This window comes from Aphelocoma coerulescens, chromosome 3 (assembly GCF_041296385.1).
Source record: "Aphelocoma coerulescens isolate FSJ_1873_10779 chromosome 3, UR_Acoe_1.0, whole genome shotgun sequence".
NCBI classification, from domain to species: Eukaryota; Metazoa; Chordata; class Aves; order Passeriformes; family Corvidae; genus Aphelocoma; species Aphelocoma coerulescens.
In genome coordinates this window covers 6,289,379-6,310,423 of record NC_091016.1, presented here as the reverse complement: position 1 = coordinate 6,310,423, position 21,045 = coordinate 6,289,379, and the positions used below count along the sequence as shown (strand labels likewise).

The 21,045-nt window shown below is 41.8% G+C and overlaps 1 protein-coding gene across 6 annotated transcripts in view; it reads right to left on the bottom strand.

Moving 5' to 3' along the window:
- The window catches only part of PLCB1 (phospholipase C beta 1), a 382,634-nt gene that overhangs the window by 24,141 nt on the left and 337,448 nt on the right, over positions 1-21,045 (bottom strand). The window contains exon 32 of one of the 6 annotated variants that reach the window (XM_069008958.1): positions 19,818-19,903. The exons of the other annotated variants lie outside the window; for them this stretch is intronic. Coding sequence (XP_068865059.1) covers positions 19,835-19,903 — 69 coding nt within the window. The 3' untranslated portion in view covers positions 19,818-19,834. Of the gene's footprint in view, positions 1-19,817; positions 19,904-21,045 lie in introns of those variants that run through there. 6 annotated transcript variants of the gene reach the window in all.

The window sequence follows — 21,045 nt, the reverse complement described above, 5'->3', positions numbered from 1 at the left end:
AAAACAAACACTGAATTTCAAGCTCTTTTCTATTCTGATGGTCATGACTGTACTTGCTGGAATTGCATGGTTTTGAAAATGCCTGAGCAACTTGATTCCAGTGTGAGCAGAATCTTTCTGTTTGTACAGACATTGCATTAAGCAGCTCTTTGTGAAATCTCTTAACACAGAGATAATAAAACACAGAAAATACATACACGTTTGCAAATCATAAAGCAGCCAAGTATCTGTTGCTTTTATTGGTGCTGAGACAACATTTTAGGGAAGACACACACAGAAACCAGACTGTAGAACACTGATGGCAGGGAGGAGTGTTAAAACACTATCTGCTGTTCATAGTCACTGTCTACCTAATGCTGGTTTCCCAGAAGCTTTCTGGAGACGCCAGAAAGTCCAGAAATCAATCCAGTAAAAGTTTAAACTTTTAAAATATTGAAGTTGAATATAGTCTGGTTTATCTGATAGTCCTGGACATGTCCTCACTTGTGCAAAGGGCCACCAAAAAAGCTGCACTTCGTATTTCTGGTTTCTAAGCTGTCATAAAAAGCTGTGTTGTGTTCTCAGTTATTGTGCCATTCCTATAAAGAACTACAGCATAATTAGTCAGGATTTCTCTTCTTGCTGGCACACAGAAATGGGGCATAGAATCTTGTCAATCACCACAATAAATCGTGCTGCTCTAACACCTCTAATCAACTCTTGTTAACATGACTGCTCTTCACAATTATCCATTCTGCACCTTTAAAACCACAATGAAGAAATGTGTATCAGGGACAAGAAAAAGGCAATAGTGCTTATCCACAGGAGCTGCCTCACAGCACATCGTTCAGTTCCCTCAATAATTCACACACCTCTCAGCTGTTCAGCAACTCACACGTGGTGCTGCTGCTGGCTCTGCCTTTGGCAGACACACACAGGGTTTTCTGAGACCACAGCAGCACAAAGCCACCACGCTAGAGAGAGCAGGAAGATTTGTAAGAATAGTTTGAGGGGAAATGGAAAAGTTTTAAGCAATGGTGCAATCAAAGTGAGTTATGATTTTTAGAAATGAAGCATTCCTGCCTAGTGCCTTCTCCTTTTTCTGTACTGTATTGCTCTCACCAAGGGTCCAGCTAACTAAAGGATTCCTCTTCTCTGAGGGCAACTCTTCTGACACTCTGGCCAGCTGAAGGAGAAGCAGGCAGTGCTCACTGGCCACTAAACTGGGGGAAAGCCCAGGCCCTCTGGAAAACAGCACATTCTCTCCAATGGACCAAGCAAAACTTTCTTGCTCTTTATGGAAGCAGCCCTGGCCTAAATTCCTAAGCCATGACTTCTTTTCAAACTTTGTTTCCAGCTGTGTTGTATGTTGTGGAGTTCATCTTCAACAGAATGTGCCAGATGTGCTTTATGCTCTTTTTCTCTAGGTATCTACTAAGAGAAGATGAATTGCCAGACCAAGAAAACAGAAAAGCCAGGGGCAGGGGATGTGCTTTCCCATGGGTGTCATCTACAGACACTTAGGACAAAATCTACCTCATGGCAACACAGAAACAGTGCAAAACATTTAAGGCAGCAGCTTGTATTCATATTTTGCAAGCTGTGAAATCCAGTTATAGTCTCATCTTCCCTGGACCAGAAAAGATCCTTCACATCCCTATCACAGAGACAGCACAGATCTAGGTTTGCTGATCCATTGATCCAAGACTGACTGTGTTGTAGGCACAGGAAAAAATGCAGGAGGAAGAGCTTGGTCCTGGCTTTGATCTTAGTCAGTGAACCAGTAAAAAAAATTATTCAGATTAATTCTACTGCATGTCAATGAAAATCACTGGTTTAACAGCAACACTGGTTCCACAGATGTGTGGAACCCATCCCTGTGCAATTCCACCCTTAAGTCACATACACACAGTCCAACTGCAGCAAGAACAGTCTTCAGATACACTCCTGTTTCTCATCCTGGGCAAAGAACATTCCCACTCCTGCTTCCTATGGATTACTTTAGATACAACCTTTTAAAAAAAATCAACTATTATACAGCAGCTTCATAAATGCCAGAAGATTAAGCCAGAATATGCATCTTTCAGCTCAAAACAAAACTCCCAAACCTCAATACAAGGTCCAAGCAGAGCATCACTGAAATTATGTCTGTACATAAATTCTCGTACGAGAATTTTATTTATCACCTTTACCATATGTAGTGTAGCATTTACTAACTTGTAAGCTAGACAGAGATCAAGAGAATGGAGTTTATTTCTCAGAAATGTATTTCCATTAATACAATGAATGTTAGACACAAAAAGTCCAGTCTGGGATTCTTACCCAGAGTTCATGTTCCTCTGGTCCAGCAGGAAGAGTTAATGCCCTGTGGTTATGAGGCCACCAGATTTTTGTGGAAGTCTCATTGGAGGACATGAATTGAAAGTCTCAAAGGTTTACTCATTCAGGACACAGGTTTACTCCACTGAAGTCAGTCTGAATTTTGCTGTTGATACCAGTCAGAGCATATTACAAGTTTGCTCCCCATTGCATTCGGCACATTGCCTTTGTCTGAGATGTAGCTCAGCAACCCCTGTCAATCAGCTACTCATCAAAGGAGTAAAAATTACTTTAAAAATTGAAAGAACACAAGGGGAGCCAATATTTCTACAGCTAATCCAGTACCTCAGGTTGGCAAGGGATTATTTTAGGGCAGTTTTGAAAGCAGGCCTTCCAATCTGGTCAGCTAAAGGGAATGAAGGAATCAAAGGGACTTAGGTTACCACTGGGAGCAGGCTAAAGAAAGAAAGGCAACACAGAAGCATTTTGTATTTTCACTAGGCAGAAACATTTTTTGTTATAATTCAGTAAGCACTAAAATAAGCAAAGTTCTTTCCCTGGCCATGGGGACACGGCCCCAAGAGCTTTAGGAACTACTGACTGCTCACTTAAATGGCAACGAAACCTTTTAGTTGTCCTATAATGGCCCTGTTACTGTAAAGCTCGAGTGCCAAACCTGCTGCATCACAGGACAGCACTCAGCTGTCCCAGACTTCCTGCAGGAATCTGCATTACTGAGGACACTTCTCCCCTCGTAAAGCCTCGGAATGTCTAGAGCACGCATTCCAATATTCCTTTGATACAGGTGAAGGCTCTCAATATTTCATGGTAAGCAGTGCCAAATTCTCACTCAGCATTTGAATGAGACATTTATATATGTATATGTACAAAAACATAGGAGGGACCAGGGAGGACCTCTGGCCTCTGAGGTGAACCATAAAATAAAGAGAGATCAACTCAGCTCCACCTCAAACCCAGCCTTCTGTCCATACAGTGCATCAGTTTAAAATAAGGTACCCAGTACCCAAAGCTGGAGCTGCTTGTCTGATGCCTGAGCTAAGCATGAGCTAACCCAGTTATTTCTGCAAGAACACAGCCTGCAGCAGTGTCCTGCCATGCTCCCCCTTCCCTGTGTCCTCAGAGTAAACAGGTCACAGGGAGGAAAGCCTGAAAGTTTTCCAGTGAAACTTATTCATCGCCCCAGTTCAGCACATGTTCCACTGCATTTCAGTGCTTTAAAATGTAAAGTGGTAACACAGATTGTGAAATTAAATTATCTTCAGGGGATGTAAAGAACCTGGTCTTCTGATCTTGATGGTGAGACAGAATCACAGAATAGCTCGAGTTAGAAGAGACCTCTGGAGATCATCCAGTCCCACACCCCTTCCAAGGCAGGGGCACCTGGAGCAGGTGACACAGGAACGCATCCAGGTGGGTTTGGGGTGTCTCCAGAGAGGGAAACTCCACAGCCTCCCTGGGCAGCTGTTCCAGTGCTCTGCCACCCTCAATGTAAAGAAGTTCTTCCTCACATCGAGGTGAAGCTTCTTGTGTTTCAGTCTAAGGCCATCACTCCTCTAAGGCCATGACTTCCTGTCACTGGGCACCACTGAAAAGTGTCTGGCACCTCCCTTGGCTCCTCCTTGAGATATTTATGTGGATTCATATGATGTCCTTTCAGTTCTCTTTTCTCCAGACTAAACAGGCCCAGTCTCTCCTCAAAACAGACCCCTCATCATCTTTGTCGCCTCTACTGGACCCTCTCCAGTAGCTCCTTGTCTCAGAAATTGCCTTTCTGGAAATGACACTCAAAACTGGAAGACTGCAAATTAAAGAAAATTCTCATCCTATCCCAAAATATCATTCTATATTACATCAGTACCTATTCAAAGTGATTCCAGTAACATCTCTGAAAAGATTATGAACAAATGCCAGAGCAACTGAGATAAGCATCAGGCTGAGAATGGACATCTCACTGATTCAGCACCTCGTACAAATGAAATAGTTTAGTTGTCTTATCCCACAAACTGATTTCCTTTGCAACTTTCCCCAACCCATTTCACTACCAACCTCTCAACTGTCCTATCTGCAAAACTGCATGAAATACAAGTTACTGGTTCAAATTTTAATACTATTAGACTCTGAAAGCAATAGCATGGTCTTGTCTTACAGACAAGCCTGATAGCTTAGGCAATTTTAGGGCTTTCTCTGTATTAAATATAGCAGATTGCACAGTTTACAGTAAAAGGAGATATATTTCCTAAGAACATTCAAAATCCAAATCCTTTCCCTAATGAAGTGTCAGATGAAAGGATCTTCTGTGCAAACACATCAAGAAAATGCCATCTCCCAAAATTTCATTAAATATTAAGTGACTGTGAATTACACAAGCAAAAAATGTTGGGATTTTTTTTGACAAATTGTTATTAGTTTCATTTACTTGGTAAGACAGAATTCATATGACAATTAGTTCTTCAAATGACTACATGGGGGAAATCCCTTCTGTCCTGATGCTCTGTACTCTATGACAAGCTCATTTGTTTGTGTCTAAGAACAGATTTTCAGCTTCGTTCCTTTCTGAAACCAAAGTTAGCCTCAGACAGATAATGTAGCTGCTGCTAATAAACCCGAGATGTCTTAATATCAATTTGCTGAATGGAAAATCCTGCTTATTTTGAACTAATTTAGTACAGCAGTACCTGTTTAAGATCAATTCGCAGCAGACTATTTCCTATTTATTGCTAATTAAAATCACGGATTTCCTGTTCCAAACAGCATATAAGCCTGAAAAATTAGCTCCAGCCCAGTGTGCTATTGACTCAGCTGGGGCACTAGATCTAGATTTACCACCTTATTCCAAGGTTTATAAGAACAACTGCTCTCAGGAATGACAAATCAGCCAGAGGGAGGTCAGGTGAGGAGGGAAACCAGGAGACAATGGCTGAGATTTGTCTTCTCAACATTATGAAGTGCAGAATGGCTCAGCTGTGCTTTTATCTGCATCCTGAGGTACCAAGAGCACACAGACTGAACTCTCCCTTGGCACATTAAATTTGGGGACCACCCAGCCTTTCTGCCTCAATTCCAGCCCTTTCCGGCCTTGGAGAGAATAATACTCCAGCTGTGTGCCAAGGGGATATCTGCAGGTGGCATCTGGGCTTAACCTTATCCACCCACACTTCTCTTGTCAGGCCCATACAAAACTGTTTTCAACTGATTGTGCTGGGCAGATAGAGGGCAATTCTTTCTTTTCTGGAACACAGTTCAGCCAGGAAAGCACACAAGCTTGGGAACAGCTATGAAAAATGGGAATACTGGAGTGGTCCTGAATTAAGGATGATTCCACCCCATGCTTTCAGTACATTGCTCCAGAGCATTCATGTCCCTGAGATCTGAGACTGCCTGAACTGCACAGTTCCCAGGAAAGCAGCACCTGCTGGGCTCCATCATGATACCAAACTTCCAGAGGGCACGGAGAAGGGCTGTGCCATCCCTGTCTCCCTAATCCACATAAACTGACAGAAGATGCACTTACAGCAAGAAAATGCTTATTAATAAATCAACCTTTCTTTGTTTTTCCTCCAAAAATCTTTGCCTCATTCCCACTCCATGAGCCTAAAATCTGCTCAGGCTCATCTTGGGGGATTTAATCACTCACAGCAGTCTGGATTGCATTTCCACCCAGAAGTCTGAGTTTAGGACATGTCAAAATGGACAAAGAAAGTTAAAGCCTAGGAAGAAACCCCGCAGACCTCAGGACAGGCATCTCTCCAGAGCTTTGGCAAACCAGGTGCCAACAAATGCTTCATTATTGACACCAAATCCAGCAAAACCTCAATGAGACAGAGATCCACCTCCTTTAAAGTTTTACTTCATGCCCCCAGGTAAGTTAGCTGCCTGAGCACTGCACATGTGCACAGTTTTAAACTCCAACCATTAACTACTGTGAAAAATAACATGAACTTTTGTTAATGTTATCCTTTGTTTTCCCATTTTTTGAAAGATGCCAAAGATCATTCTGGAACTGGAAGTAACATTCAAAAGCAGATATTAGTGTCCAACTCTGTTACTAGCATTTTCTTTGACACCCCAAGAATACTTACTCAAACAGCTTTCCCAGTCTCTCTCTTATTCATTTCTTAGTTAGATTATTTTTTTTTAAACAGTACTTGGTGATAGTAATAACATTGCAAAAAATAGAAAAGGTGTATAATTAATGAAATAATTGTGCTGAATATCTATTCACTACATTTAATAAGTGAGAAGTACTTCAAGTTGTCTTTCACTGTACAAGTGTCTAATTCCTGCTCAAATGTTTACATAATTCTTTTGGCTGAAACCTGTGCTTAAGAAGCAACCGGGCAGGGACTGTTTGTGAGAGGCCCCTGCAGAACCAGGTGAGGGTTTTAGGGTCTCTGTTCCTGCACTGAGCTGCTGCAAATTCATGAACATTATCATTTCTTGAAGAGATGGAGTCCTACTAATACCTGGAAAAATATAAGGAGGCTGAAATGCTCTTTTATTTCCAACTGACTCAGGGCCCAGCTTTTTACAGATGGCAGACTTCACTTCAAAAGCAGACAGCATCCTTAGCAATCCTCGTTTTCTCTCCCCAAGATGATACCATTCTTGCAGGCATGGCTGACCAAATTCTGCATCTGCTTGTTAGCTGCTGTAGCTTGAATTAATTAAGTGCATGAATGTAATCTGCTGCCAAGTGGAATTTACATTTACAGGCAGGACCACAAATAAGGAAGAAAGCTGGGGTTACTTATCTCACTGCAGGGGAAGGAAGGGCAGAAAGCTGAGGTGGGTGTTGGACCCAGCTCACTTGGGACACATTCTCTGAGGATCAAAGAACCAGAACCCACAGATTGTTGGTCACTTCTGACCAAAAAGCAACATTTTGGTTCCCTTCAGTCTCATTTATTCCTGTAGTTCAACCTGCCTGGCAAGCTGATAAAGCCAGCAGTGCTGATACTGTCAAAAAGGGAATTGTGAAGTGACAGGGGGCAGTTCCCTCTCCCTGGGGCAAACTTGAGCCCTGCTGGAGAGGGCTGGAAGTCTGAAGCTGTTTAATGACAACTTTCCCCAGGCTCTGGGGAGCTGCCTCAGCTGGGGTCAGTTCTGAGCTGCTGAGCAGCACAAGCCACTGACAACATGCAGAAATAATGGGAAGTGATATGAATGCAAGCAAATATTTGCAGGAACACTTATTCTATCTGCATTTCTTATTAAAAGAATGCAATCAAATTAATAATGATAAATATAAATATTAATGTGTTGATATTTAGATGATGAAATGTAGTTTTGTTGTTCAGAGAACTAAGCTGCTCCTGTTTTCTGCAGGCTTGAAACAGCCCTTTGTTTATCTTCATCTTGTTTGGCAACATAACTTATTTATTTACAGCGTGTCAAGGGAGAAACCTAATTTCTAAGGACATTTTCCAATTAACTTTCTTAATTAAAAGTAAAAGTTAGACTCAATTGGTTTGTAAATAGCATTATCTAAGCCCCCCAAAATGAATAGGTTCTGGGAAATGACAGAATACGCCTACACAAGCCTGATCAGAAATGTTGCCCATCTTCCATTCTCCAGGTGTTACAGATGTTGTCTGGCATTCCTTTCCTGCCTGCTTTGGAAACAATGACATTTGCTCCACAGTCTGTAACATTCTTAGGGAATTGCTGCTCCCTTTGGTGCCTGTTAGACCGTGCTGTGAGCAAACACTCACATGGAAGCTTGCACTTCAGACCATGGGCTTTAATGAGTTTGGAGCTCTGCTCTGAATATGAATCTGTAACAAGAGTCTCCGCCATGATCCAACTTCATGAATTAGTGCAAGAATTCAGCAATATCCCAGGAAATGCCTGCTGCTGCACTGATTCAAACCTCTGCCATTCCGACTGAGAACTTTAGAAAGATTTCACAGTTTCAGGAGGCACCACGATTTTGTCTTGAATCCCCTTAAGGAAGTTTGTGTAAGGCTTTTAAACTCTGTCTTTGAAGTTAAACCAGACACAGGAATTGGAACCTACAGACGACATTGTCATGTCTGACTTGGTGATCAATTAGAAACAGACTCACCCCACTGAATAGTTCACGAGAACTGGGAAAATATTTAAATCCAATACAGTCAAAGAAGATGGTTGCAAACCACTTTAAAGCCCTGAAATTACTTATTTCCCCAGCGCATTTATGGCAGTGAATAACCACGCTCTTTGTGGATGCAAGAGCATTTCACATCTAAAAATAACTTACACTGTGCACTGATCACAAATCTAGATATACCCAAGGCAGCCTGGAGTCACAGATCAATTTATAATACTTATGTAAAATAAAAAATAAAATAAGCTTAAAGCAAAATTAGATGTTCTACTTGCCCCATATTTTGTGGACATATGCAGTGAGTTATTGCAAGCTTTCTCTGAGACACAGTAATTTAGATGAATGTACTTCTTAGCAGTTTCAGTACTAAAATACCATTTTTTCTCATATATTGAAAATACATGGGAATATATTTCCCATATATTTAGCAGGTATAAACACCTGGCTACCTCCTGCTCACATCCTGACTGTCTTACAACAGCTTCAAGCACACTTTTAAGCAGCACTTTTCCCTGCTTTAATACTGGAGAAACAGATAAATGTTCTTTGACATATTTGCTGTGCAAGACGAGTAGTTTCTATGTTCCCATAAAATGCTTTCAGAAATAATAATGATAATAATAATAACAATGGTAACAAAAGAAGCTGTAAACTCCAGTAGGGCCTGGCTGTAACTGGAGAAACCAAATGCCTCTGGATTTTGAAGACAATTAGTCCCCACACATTTTAAATTAGTGTGTGTGCAGACAGCAGCATTGTATTCTGATTTTGTAGTGGTGTTTTTAACCGCGTGAGTCACAGCTTGGGAAGGCAGCTGAGGAAGCCTGATGGCTTCCATGCTCCACAGCATTTCCTCGTGTCAGAGGAAAAATGCTGCTTCTGTCCAGGACAAGGTATGAGGGAACCTCTCTGCTGTAGGTTTGGCATGTGTTAAATCCATTTTGCAGATAGCATGGAACCTGGGAATCCATAAATCTGCCTTTCCCCTTTCTTGTTTTCCATACAGGGGAAACTCTGACTTCATTGTTAATGCAGTCAACTAGGAAAACTTGAGTAGACCACAAACCTCCTTTCTGGGATTGGTGGTTTCAAAACAGGACTGGGAACCATCAGAACTGGATTCTAATTCTGTCATGCAGATAATTTGCTCTGAAAGATGCTTAAGCCAAAGATTTCAAACACCGACACCTAAAGTAAGGCACCAAATGCAAATTAACCAAGCAAAGCTTTCAATACACAAAAAGGTGGTACTGGTTTGAGTTGGAAGCACCACAAGGAAGTTTTATCATACATCATTTTCCTTTTTGGAATGGTCTACTGATTTTTTTTCAGACGCACACATTTAAAACTCACAGCTGAATTTGTCTTGACAGTGTCATTTCAACCGAGCTACAAATATCTTCTGTTTGCTGGGTTAAGCTTCAGAGACTTCTAAAAGCAGAGTGCTTCAAAAGCTAGGTTTCCTCAAAAACATATCCTAGGGTAATATATATCTGGAATCTCTCTTTCTAGGAATAATTGACCATAATGACCAGGGTTTTTTTGGCATCTTCCGTCTCATTTACACCTGCTCTGAACTCCAGTGGATTGTTGGCCATTCACTGAAATGTGAGTATCCACGGAGAGATTAAAGCAATCCATGACTTGGAACTCCATGGGCTCCACTGACAAACAGCCGACTCCCAAACTGCCAGCAGTGCCCATAAGAGCTCCTAGAACCAAGCCCCCCTTCCTTTTGGGTTCCCCCTGCCAGGATTGCTGTGACTGCAGGTGAGCCTCCTGCAGTCCCGGCTCAGCGGGCCGCTCCTGTTGCCAAGGTCACCTTTGCAGAGTTCTATTTGCATCCAGCTGACGTTGATTCATGTTGCCAGATGGCAAAGGACAAAGCACAATCGCTCAACACAACGTGTGACCTACTTACACTCCCAACAATCTGCTGCCTAATACTTGGGAAATGCACGGAGACTTTGATTAAAATTTTAATTTTGTTTCATAGTTGGCCCACATGTGGCATGTACATTTTGCATCCCAGATACATCTGCTCCAGCAGGGCAGTCGCGTGATGCCTCCGACTTCTTCTGAAACAGGGCCTGTGAATGTGTAAGTGTCACTTCCTTATTTCCTAAAGGCACTCTCAAAAGTAATTACAAGTTGTTGTTTTACATATGGACAGCTAATGAAGAGCCAGACACTCTCATGCTGGCACCACATAAAGAAATAGTGATGGCAGTAACGTGTCTGCTCTAGAGAAGGAGAATAAAGACACGATACAGACAAAATTCACGCAGGGTTCCTAATCAAATCCGTGGAAAGTCATGGGGAAGCTCTCTGTCCGTGCTCAAAGTCACATATATATTTACAGGATCAGCAGGACTACAGAACTTCTGCAATAATTAACTCCAGTGTGAAGGTATGTGAGAATAATGGAAGTGACATCTGGTCATTGTAGGCCAGATTCCCCAAATTGCTAAGGGCTTTAAGGAGTGCCACGACTGCCAGGCTGGCTCAGACCCACGGCTGACTGAGACCTGCACCCTGCCTCTGCCCTTGGCTGGCACCAGATGCTGTCCAAAGGAAAAAGAGTTCTAGAGCAGAGAGACATAAAACTATTCCCACCTTCGAGCACCCTTCCTGGTCCTGATCTCTAGTACTTGAACCCTGGCCTAAGTCCTGCAGTTTGAGTTTAAGCAAAGTTTTAGTTCCTGTCAAAGTATCAATCAACAAGAACTTCAGTGCAGAAAACATTTAATTTCTGAAGGTGTCTCCAATCCCATTTTGAATCTCTTCAGCTTTTGACAGATTTTTCAAGGGCTTGGCACCAATAAATGAAGTGGAACTGCTAAAAGTCTCAAGTGCTCAGCAGCTCCTCTTGTGAAAGTTCACCACCAGACTCTCAGAGAGTTCAGTGGTGTGTGAATCTGGGCACACACAACACAGTAACTCTCCTAAATGAAAACAGAATGCTTGTTAAAACACAAATCCTTCCGGCCATGAGAAAACAGAACCCAAAAAGCCTGCAGAGAAACAAGTCTGACATATTTTACACTGAGGAGGAGGTGACAGATCCTGGTTGGAAATGGTCCCATCACATATTAATACTATTTATTTGGGGGAAAATGAGAAGGAAAAGCCAAACACAGGGAGAAGCAGTTGTATCATAGTGTAGGCACTGCTAATGAGGTGATTATAGGTAGCAGAGTAAGTGAAAATAACTGGCAGGACACTGACTAAAAAAAAAAAAACCAAATATTCTATTACTGAATAAAGACTTGCAGGGCTACACTCAGGATATATCACTGCATTATCTCTGTGCCAGCCATGGTGCTATCTTCACCAATAAGTTCCCAGGACTGGGAAGATGACTAGAAAGGATATTCCAGTTGTGGATGGAACAGAAAACAGAAATATTTTACAATCAAAACAAACAAACAGAAAAAAGAAGCTCACGAGTTTCTATCTGTTACTTTCTCTTTTATGCTTTACAGAAAAGATCTACATTGGCAAGTGATATATTTTTAAGTTCTGTTCCTTTGCCATAAATTAAGTTTGGAGAGACAAAATAATCCAAAGGAAGTAGCAAAAAAAAGTGCTTATGTCATTATTGAGGAAAGCACAACAGTTCTGGAAAAAATACCAAGCACCACGTTTTAAAAAGAAAAATCAGAGAAATCCCTTCTTCCTTTTAAATCAAAGGAAGCTCAAACATAGATTTTAAGCCAAATCTTCATGCGTAAATTGGAGCTTTTACTATCCACAGAACAATAGCTTGTTCTAAACACACTTACTAAGTATTTGTGTGAAGTTTAATATAATATTAGGAGTACTGTATCATACCAGACACAAGTGTCTTTGTCCTGAGCAGTACATCAGCCTCAGGCTCTGGGAACAGCTGATCCTCATGGCACAGGTATAAACTCCATCACTATGTCCCATCTGGTGGACCTGATTCCACAGCTCCTGTTCCCCATAAACCTTTTTGTACCGAATGTTGTCACTTACAGGCACCAAATGCACATCTGGAGCCTGGTTTGGGGCAGTAACCCCGTTACAAATTTAAGGTCCCTTCTTGCCCTCAGCCCACAGCGAAGCTCCCACAGCTTTGCAGAGACAGAGACTCTGATGAGAACCAGAGATGACCTGACCTTGCTGCAGGAACAGCCCTATTGCAAGCACACAGTATTGCTTTTCTAGTTGTTGGACACCATAATACGGGATACATAACACTTTACTGGATTAAAATGCCCAGTGCCTTGTGTCCATTAGGGCTGAGTGGTGGCATCACAAACACATCCCAGCCCTGACAGCACTCTGAGTGAATCAAAGAGGCTCTCCTGGGCTGCTTAGCAGAGAACATCCCCCTCCTCTGCTGGGTCTGGTTGTTTTTTGACTTTGAAGTCTGGGGAGGGGGCAAAGTGTCTGTTTGATTTGCTGTTGTGTGGGAAAGGGGCCAAAGGTGCTTGTGACACTGTGCTGTGCTGGGAAGTTGTTTGCTCTTGGTACAGCCTGCAGTTTATAAGCAAGATGCCACAAAAAACAAACATAATTGAAGAGAGCCTCCTTAAATGAGAACAAAGTAAACAGAGATGCTTCGTTAGAAGTTACACCCCCTGATCCTTCTGCTGTCAAGTCCATGGATGTTTATTTTCTCTTTGGTTCAACTTAAGAATTAATTATCTTTCATAGAAAACACAAGCTGCTACCGTTACGTTAACAATACTTTGAACAAAAAGGTCTTTTGGGGGGCAAGTCTGTCTTCTAAAGAAAAGAGATAAATTTAGTAAAACTCATCCTTGCATGCTCTTTAGATCCTTCAAACAGGAGTTTGCAACTTCTTCGCCTGTGCTGAACAATCACAAAAGGGAAAAAATCTCTTCAATAGTATGGAACTGGGGTAAACTAAGAATAGCAATACAATTGAAGAGTCTTGTTTGGGTTAGTGCTCTAGTTTGTGTTTTTGAAAGAGTTAGATGGATAATATTCAGGATAGCTCTTTATTTAAGGAAAGGAGCACACACCATAAATTAGAAAGTATAAATATTTAAAGGTTTGCTGAAAGCGTACACAACCAACCTATTACGGCTGAACTGCTTTTTCTAGGCAATAGCTACAATAGATGTCCTTAAAAGTGATCCCTTGGTGTAACACTGGGCAAAGGCCAAGAGAAACTCTGTTTCCATAATGGTGCTCTAGGGAATTCTTTATTTTGAAGTGCCACATGGAATGTCTAAATTAAGTCACAGGGGCAAAAAAATTTATAGTATCCAAAACGTTTGCTTGGGCATGCAGTCCATGGCATCACCCTGTTAATCACACTGGAGATAAACAGCTCTTCCCAGATTCCTGACTCCAGCAACAACTGCTCTGGAGCTGTCATGCCTGACGCCAGCTCTGCTCAGTGCTGCTCCCCTGACCACAAGTTTGGATGTACTTTTAGGGTTATAGTGAAGAGTAAGCCAAAAGGGGGGAAAAAAGTGCCCAAAGTCCCACAGCTGAGTAGCAGGAATTTCAAACAGTTCCCAATTTGGAAATGGCTGAGGACAAGGACACAATCAAACCCAGTGTCTGGAAGCATGTGCCTGGGAAAAGTATCGTTTAGTGAGGCTGCAAAAAATCCTTAAAAACCATAGGATAGTGAAGGATGAAGGCAAGTGGGAAGATCAACAAGAGGAGTTTTTCCTCTCTGTGATGGTTATAGAACTAAAAAACATGGCCTGTGTACCGTGTGATACTTTTAAGTCATAAGCACTACTTTAAGATTCCTCTTGCTTTGTCTCTCTGCTATTCCCAGGGAACTGACAGCGCTGTGACTGTGTCCCTATAAGCACCAGCGCCAGGCAGGTTTCACCTGTAATCACAGAACACTTCCCTCCCCTCTCACACCTTGTCATTTCCCATCAGCCGTGAGCTGGGGTGATGGATCACCCTGCACAGCTCTGCTCAGGGAAGCAGGGAATGTTTCTCTCCACAAGCCAAGGAGAATGGCCTGGATTTGGGTCTTTGCACAGCCACGGGGCCAGCGGGGAGGGACCCGCGGGGAGGGACCCACGGCAGGTCCCAGCGCTGTCCAATGTACCATGCAGGCTGCAGGACAGCTCTTCCCAGGGATGGACCTGTTCTGCTTGGAAACTGAAACTCTGAGGAGTGGGAGCAAGTTTCCAGTCCATGTGCCATTTTATACTTCCACATCCCAGCCCTTCTCTTTGCTTTGCTGGTAAAGTGATGCCGCCCAATTTTCCATGGATTAGCAGCAAAGGCAGTTGAAGTTTTTCTAAGTTGCTTTTTTTTCCTCGAGTAAAACCTTCATCATCCACTTTATAGGTGAAGCAGACAACGAGCAACACAAATTCAACCTTGTTCTTACAGCATTCAAAAGCAAAATTTGAATTTATACCTAGCTTTAACTTGCTTTCACAACCAAAACCACAGACAAAATACAACCTGCCTTTCTTCTTGACAATGACTGACAATAAAACCTACCATCCCCTACTTAGTTACTCTTCAAATTTTAGATTTAAAATCTTAGTAGAGATCAAAAACACAGAGCTGTTCCATGCTAAAGCAATGCAATAGAAATGGCCATCAGTAAAGCTCAGATGTGAACAAATAAACACACATCTGAAGCATAAACCTTTGTCTGTCTGTCAGGAAACACCTCAATATACCCAAGAGCCTTTTGTGCAAATGGAATCATTCTTCTCATAATAAGTCTCATAAAATAAAGTAATTTCAGCTGATGGTACGCAAGGTAAAATTCACTTATTGTTTCTGCAGATGAGTGATTACTAGAATGTCAAATTTCACTCTTTAAAAGAGGGATGGCTTATAATTTATCATCATTACAGCCTAAATTTCTCTTTTATTTTTAGTTTTTAAAAAAAAACATTCCCAAATTAATGAAATACAAATGTAAAACATTTAGTCTGAACTTTCACGATTTTTCCTTGCTTTTTGTTATTAAATATGTGTATAAAGATCTATGTGCATCTGCAATGAATGCAGCAGAACTCACTACTACTCCTTCTGATTTGAAGGCACGCAGTGCCACTCAGAAATCTGACTTAATCTTTAGATTCACCAGTCTGGGGTAATTGAAGCTACTGTGGAATAGCCTAAACCTGAGCTAGGTGGCCATTTAGAAGGGGAGGCTGAGAGCCTTGTGGGGTTTGTTGAAAAGCTTGCAATTACTGCAATCTAGTGTTACTGTATTCATTTAGAGAAAAAAAACCAAGATAAATAACTTTTTTTGTTGTAAAGAGCCATTTAAGAATCTTCTTTGACAGCTAATCTAAACCACAAGAATTATTCTCCTAAAGAGACCCATCTCACAGACAAAAATTAGGTGCAGCAATTTGGAGTGTATCCCATATTTGTTTTCACGTGCACCAAGAAAGCTTCACACCCGTCAGAAGAGTTAATCTCAATTCATCCTTTGCTTCAGAAATGTAATGCCTGTCTCTTTCATTAGAGAAGTTCAGGTCAGTTCTGCTGACACCATTTAAAACCCTCACCCTCAGTCTAATTTTTAATCAAAATGTGTGCCATAGGTCCTGCTGGAATCTCTGTGAGTTCTGTGTTGGTCTTCTCACAGAGCTGGCACAAAAATGGGTTATTTGAGTGCTTCCCAGCACCATTTCCCTCCCTTGAAGGACTTGAGACCTGCCCAAGTTTCTTGTAGGTATCTAAATTCAGAGCAGATGAGCCTTACCTCCAGTCCTGCACCTACTGCCCTTGGAGTGTTCTTCAGTGCCATTATTTCATGGCCCCTTTAATTAATAAAAATTCACTTTAGGACTCATCATTTAATTCAAGTGAATTAAACAGTGCAGCAATGTGGAAAGATGAAAGTCTTGGAAATGCAAAGTCTGAGGAAATGCAATTAGAGCATCCCACTTGACCAGTCCTTCAGTTGGCACTCATCACATTTGCACAAATCCACACAAAAGCAGGAAAAGTTGAAAAGGGTGAAGTATTCCCTGGATGGCAATACTCCTGCACTGCCAGTTAGCAGCAGCATTTAATTTTAACAAATGAGCTGCAGAACACTCCACCCTTCCATGTAAGTGCGAGACTGAGACCCAAAAACCCCACCAGGCAGTGAAATGTTATCTTTATACCAAAACTCTGTCTCTGAGGTTGCAACAGACTTTTTTTCAAGAAAGGAAGCTGAAGGAAACCCTGGCACAAAAACACAGGTTAAGTAACAGCCATTTTCAGTAATGACACTGATGATGTCTATCAGTGCCCCAAGAATGCCACCAAATAAAAAAAAAAAGAGAAAAAGAGGATGGCATGATTTCAGCCACTAACTTAAATGAAATAAAACCTTTCAGAAATGCAGAATGGGATGATTACAGCCCACAGCTGTCTGCTGTTTATGACACAGATGAATTTCAAATTATAAAAAGGGTGAATATTCAACATCCAGAACACTACAGTAACACCTCATGGAGAATCTGGATGTCATTATAGGTAACATTTGCAAAAGGGCATAACTCAGTGAAGTACTTCAAAGATGGTGTTTGAGTTTAGAATTTTACCTTTCTCTATTTATTTTCTCTATTCTCTACAGGTCTCTATGCTAGGATGGATTCATTAGGAAAACGAAGCACTTCTGACCACATAATGACCTACATGGTGAATTATGCACCATATTCTTTAGTTTATGGTGTTAGAAATCAAATTTTCAGTCTAAATAAGCCCAAATACCCAACTATTCTAAAAGATTGATTTGTTATGTTGGATGTTTTTAACGCATAGTAGCCTAAACCAACAAATATGAAAGCTCAGTGTATTAAAAGGACAGATACCAGTTTGAAAGTAATTGTGCTTGATCAGCGATTTAGAGTAAAAAAGATAAAATGTCTATCCCCAAATATTAATTAAAAAAAAAATTAACACTTCCCCCATCAAATATTCTATGTAAAAACAGAAAAGCCAGGAGAAATTGCTGCCATTTATGAGCTGTTTATCCAGTGTCCTTGTTCCAGCAGCTTTTCATCATTCACACTGCTTCTCCTGTGGGCACGTCCCTGTTACTGTTGTTTGAGAAATCCCTGTGGCCTGTTCAGATGTCCCTGCAAGGCAGGAAGCACCAGCTGCAGGGATCAAGAACACCCTGAAAATGATTGAAACTTTTCTGCTGCTGCATTATGACAGAGGCAAACCCAAACCACTCCATGGGGCCTGTAACAACAGAGATGTTTCAACAGCACTTCTCCTCGAGCTGCCAAGAGAGCTTGGCAGTGAAAAAGTACAAATTGGGGAAGAACAAGGAAAAAGTGGAAACTGGGAAAGCCTGACTTCTGGCAGCTCAGAAGAGAAACTGCTTCATCTGATGGGCTCAGATCCAGGGAAAGCTCAGGCTGCTCTGAGCTCTGCAAATGAGGCAGAGCAGCTTCACTGAGGCACTGGGGCGGTCTGGTGCCTCTGGCTGAGTGTCCTGAGGAAGGACAGGCCAGGGACAGAAAATCCTTAAGGAAAATGCATTGGAAAAGAAATGCCTACAGAGCAGGTAAAGGAGAGAGGGAAACCACCACGTTCTGTCTCAGTGGTGAGCCCCCAAAAAGGACTACTTTCTATTCAGGCCACAAGCTGATCCCAGGCATTAACATTGCAATGTGCAATGGACTGCTAGGGATCAATGCCATAACTGAACATAACTCCACAGAAATAATCCCCAGGTGTCACTTCCAGGGAATTGAGTCCTAGGTTTTTACGGATGGATAAGAGAAACTGAAACCCAACAACAACAAGTAAGCAATTTCAGTGGAATTAAGGAGTCACAGGGAGGTGAAGGACAACATTTTTGTGTAAATTCCAACATTGTATTCTGAATCAAAGAGGGAAGTGCAACACACAGGGCAAAAAAGAATGAGGGGAGACATGATACAATTGTGGGTTAAAAGTTGGTTAAGAGGCAGTTAAAAGAGGCAGTTAAAAGATGGGTTAGAAATTTTCTTTACTAATTAACAGGCTCGAGAGACAAAGAATGCCCCAAAATTCTGCATCTAATTGCATATTAAGGACCCCCATAACTGCAACAGAAGCTGCTAAGTGTTTAAAACATTTCTAAAAGCTATGATGTGAAATGAGTAAGAAATACTTAATGTGGAACTGCTGCTGGATATTGCTCCCTTGTCTCCTGAGCTGGGATGGGAAGCCTGACAGGATGCTGGGGGAAGGCTGCCCTGAGAGCTGGTGTCCCAAGAGCCACCCTTGTAGTAACTAACAAGCCAGGACTGCACAGGCACTCAGGAAAATTATGGTTTATGGATGAAGGACTCAAGTGTGAGTGACAGGAAGAAGAGCAAGAGCTGCAAGATAGGATTGAGAGGGCCAGCTGAGGAATATCGTGGAATCCTGTGTCTGCTGAGAGGGAACTCCTGAGAGGGAAATGAAGGTCTTAAATAAGAGCAATTTGTGGTTCACATATCGCAGTAATAGTGGGTTGCACAGAGTATGGGATAGTAGAGATCATCTTATCCAAATACTTGCCCAGGAAAATGTAAATCTGGTAAGACAAAAGATGGAGTGGGATCAGTTATTGCTCTGAAGGCAGCTTTTCATATAAAACATAGGCCGAGCTGTGACTCTTCACATGACATGAATAATACACTTCTGATTTTCCCTGCTGTGTTATTAATATTGCATCTTGTCACAGGCCTGTGCACCAGACAATAACTGCCCAGCTCTCAGAGGGAGAAACAGAAGCCTTGACCTGAAAAGCCACCACAAAAGTTATTGGAGAACACTGCTTTTGGTGGAAAACAATCAGCAAGTCAGGACAGAAAGAACATTCCTCAGTGTCCTCTGCACAATGAATAACATCATCTGTAAGCGAGGCAGACAATGAACCCAACAAACCAATACAAAATGTATTTTCTCACAACATGTTATCAGCTCTAAATGTAACAATTTGTCTGAGCTAGAAAGTCACATTATTTTTTTATGATACACCAAACAGCGAGTGAATCTGATTGAAATGGGTGAGGGAGGGGTGACTGGGGGAGCACTGACACAGCAGCATTACAGCCAAGGTGATCCTTACGAAGCTTTTGTACTCCGTGTGGAAAGAACATAAAAATGTTGGGAGGGTGCCCTTCAGGAAAAGATAAAAATCAAAGGAAAACACAGGAGTTCAAATCACTGGAGGGTGTTGATCAGTCTGTAAGTGTACTTACACAACTCTACAGCTGGGCAAGGGATGGTGGATACAGAGTAATTATGCAATTGGGGCAGCAAGCAGTCAGTACATCTTGTCTGCACGAGCAAGAGCTGCCCACCAGAATACAGCAGAATATAGCAGAAAACTCAGGGCAGGAACAGAAAATGTTTCATTACTGTATCAACACAACAAAAAGTGAGGAACAGTGAAACTATCACTGTTAATCTCAACTTTGGTACAAGAAGCTCTCAGTGATGGAGCTTTCCCTATCCCCCACACCAGATGGGGCAGGTGGGGAGGCAAAGGCATCCAGATAATCCCAGGAAGCAGGAATGCTGAAATAATAAACATGAAGGCAAATTAAAAATGTCATTTCCAATTAGAAAAATGGAAGAGGAATGTGATGGGGAGAAAGGGAACATTTGTTTCACAATGAACAGGAGGGAAAAAATAAACAGTGTTAGGCAGAATGGTTTATGCAGCTCTAGAGGTAACGATTCCATTAAGAGAGGAGATTCTCTGCATTAATTGGGAAGCCACAGACATAATGAATGCAGGATGACATTTGATGCTTCACTTGTCTTCTCTCCTGCCAATCCATCTCTCTGCTTTGCAATCTGTCACTACTGACGATGTGTTAATCTTTGGGGTGAGGAGATAAATCTGTTTGAGCCCTTTCTGAGAAGCAGGTACCTGTTAAGCACTGCAAAGAGCCTCTCCTTGGAGGGAAGAGCCACTGCAGTTCGCTGAGAAGAGAATTTATCTAGCAAATAATGCTCAGTGAAACCCTCCATAACTTCCTCCTATATTTACTGTCTAATTTGCATTTATATACCCCTTATTATCTGAACACCTCAAAACCTCCAGTGTGCTTAACCTAACAAAGCCCTAATATAATTCAAGGAGCATGAGGGCAGTTTCATGAGAGATAAGCAGGGATGATGGTAACTCGTGTTACTGGAGCTGAAAGGTTGGTACACAGATACTGTGTTTTCTACAGGGTGGAAGGAAGGAGGTGAGTCCATGAATCACTGCTCAGCTGCCACCCCAGACATGCTCCAGCACAGCTCCTTCCTGAGCTGTGAAAAGCAAGTTCAGTGTTCTGTGTTGCCTTCTCTTGACCAAACCTTTGATTCCCATCAATTGCCTGAGGTCCCTTTCCTTGTGCCATTTTGCTGCATTTACAGCCAAGGAAGGCTCCCGACAGGCAGGCAAAATTTGTTCCCCATTTGTTGTCTTTCCAGAAGGGAACCAGAATATTAAGCAGGCAATTTTACAGGACAGGAGAAAAAAAAGAAAGAAAGTAAAAAAAAAGGTTTGAATCACACTATAATTAACAGAGAGGTGATCATGCCAGTTTGGAAATTGCTAATATAATTTTATGATACTGAATTTTCCATCCTGCAAGGCTGTGAATAACTGTAGTTTAACAGATGCATCCAAAATGTACATATCAAACTAAATCTCTAGAACTATA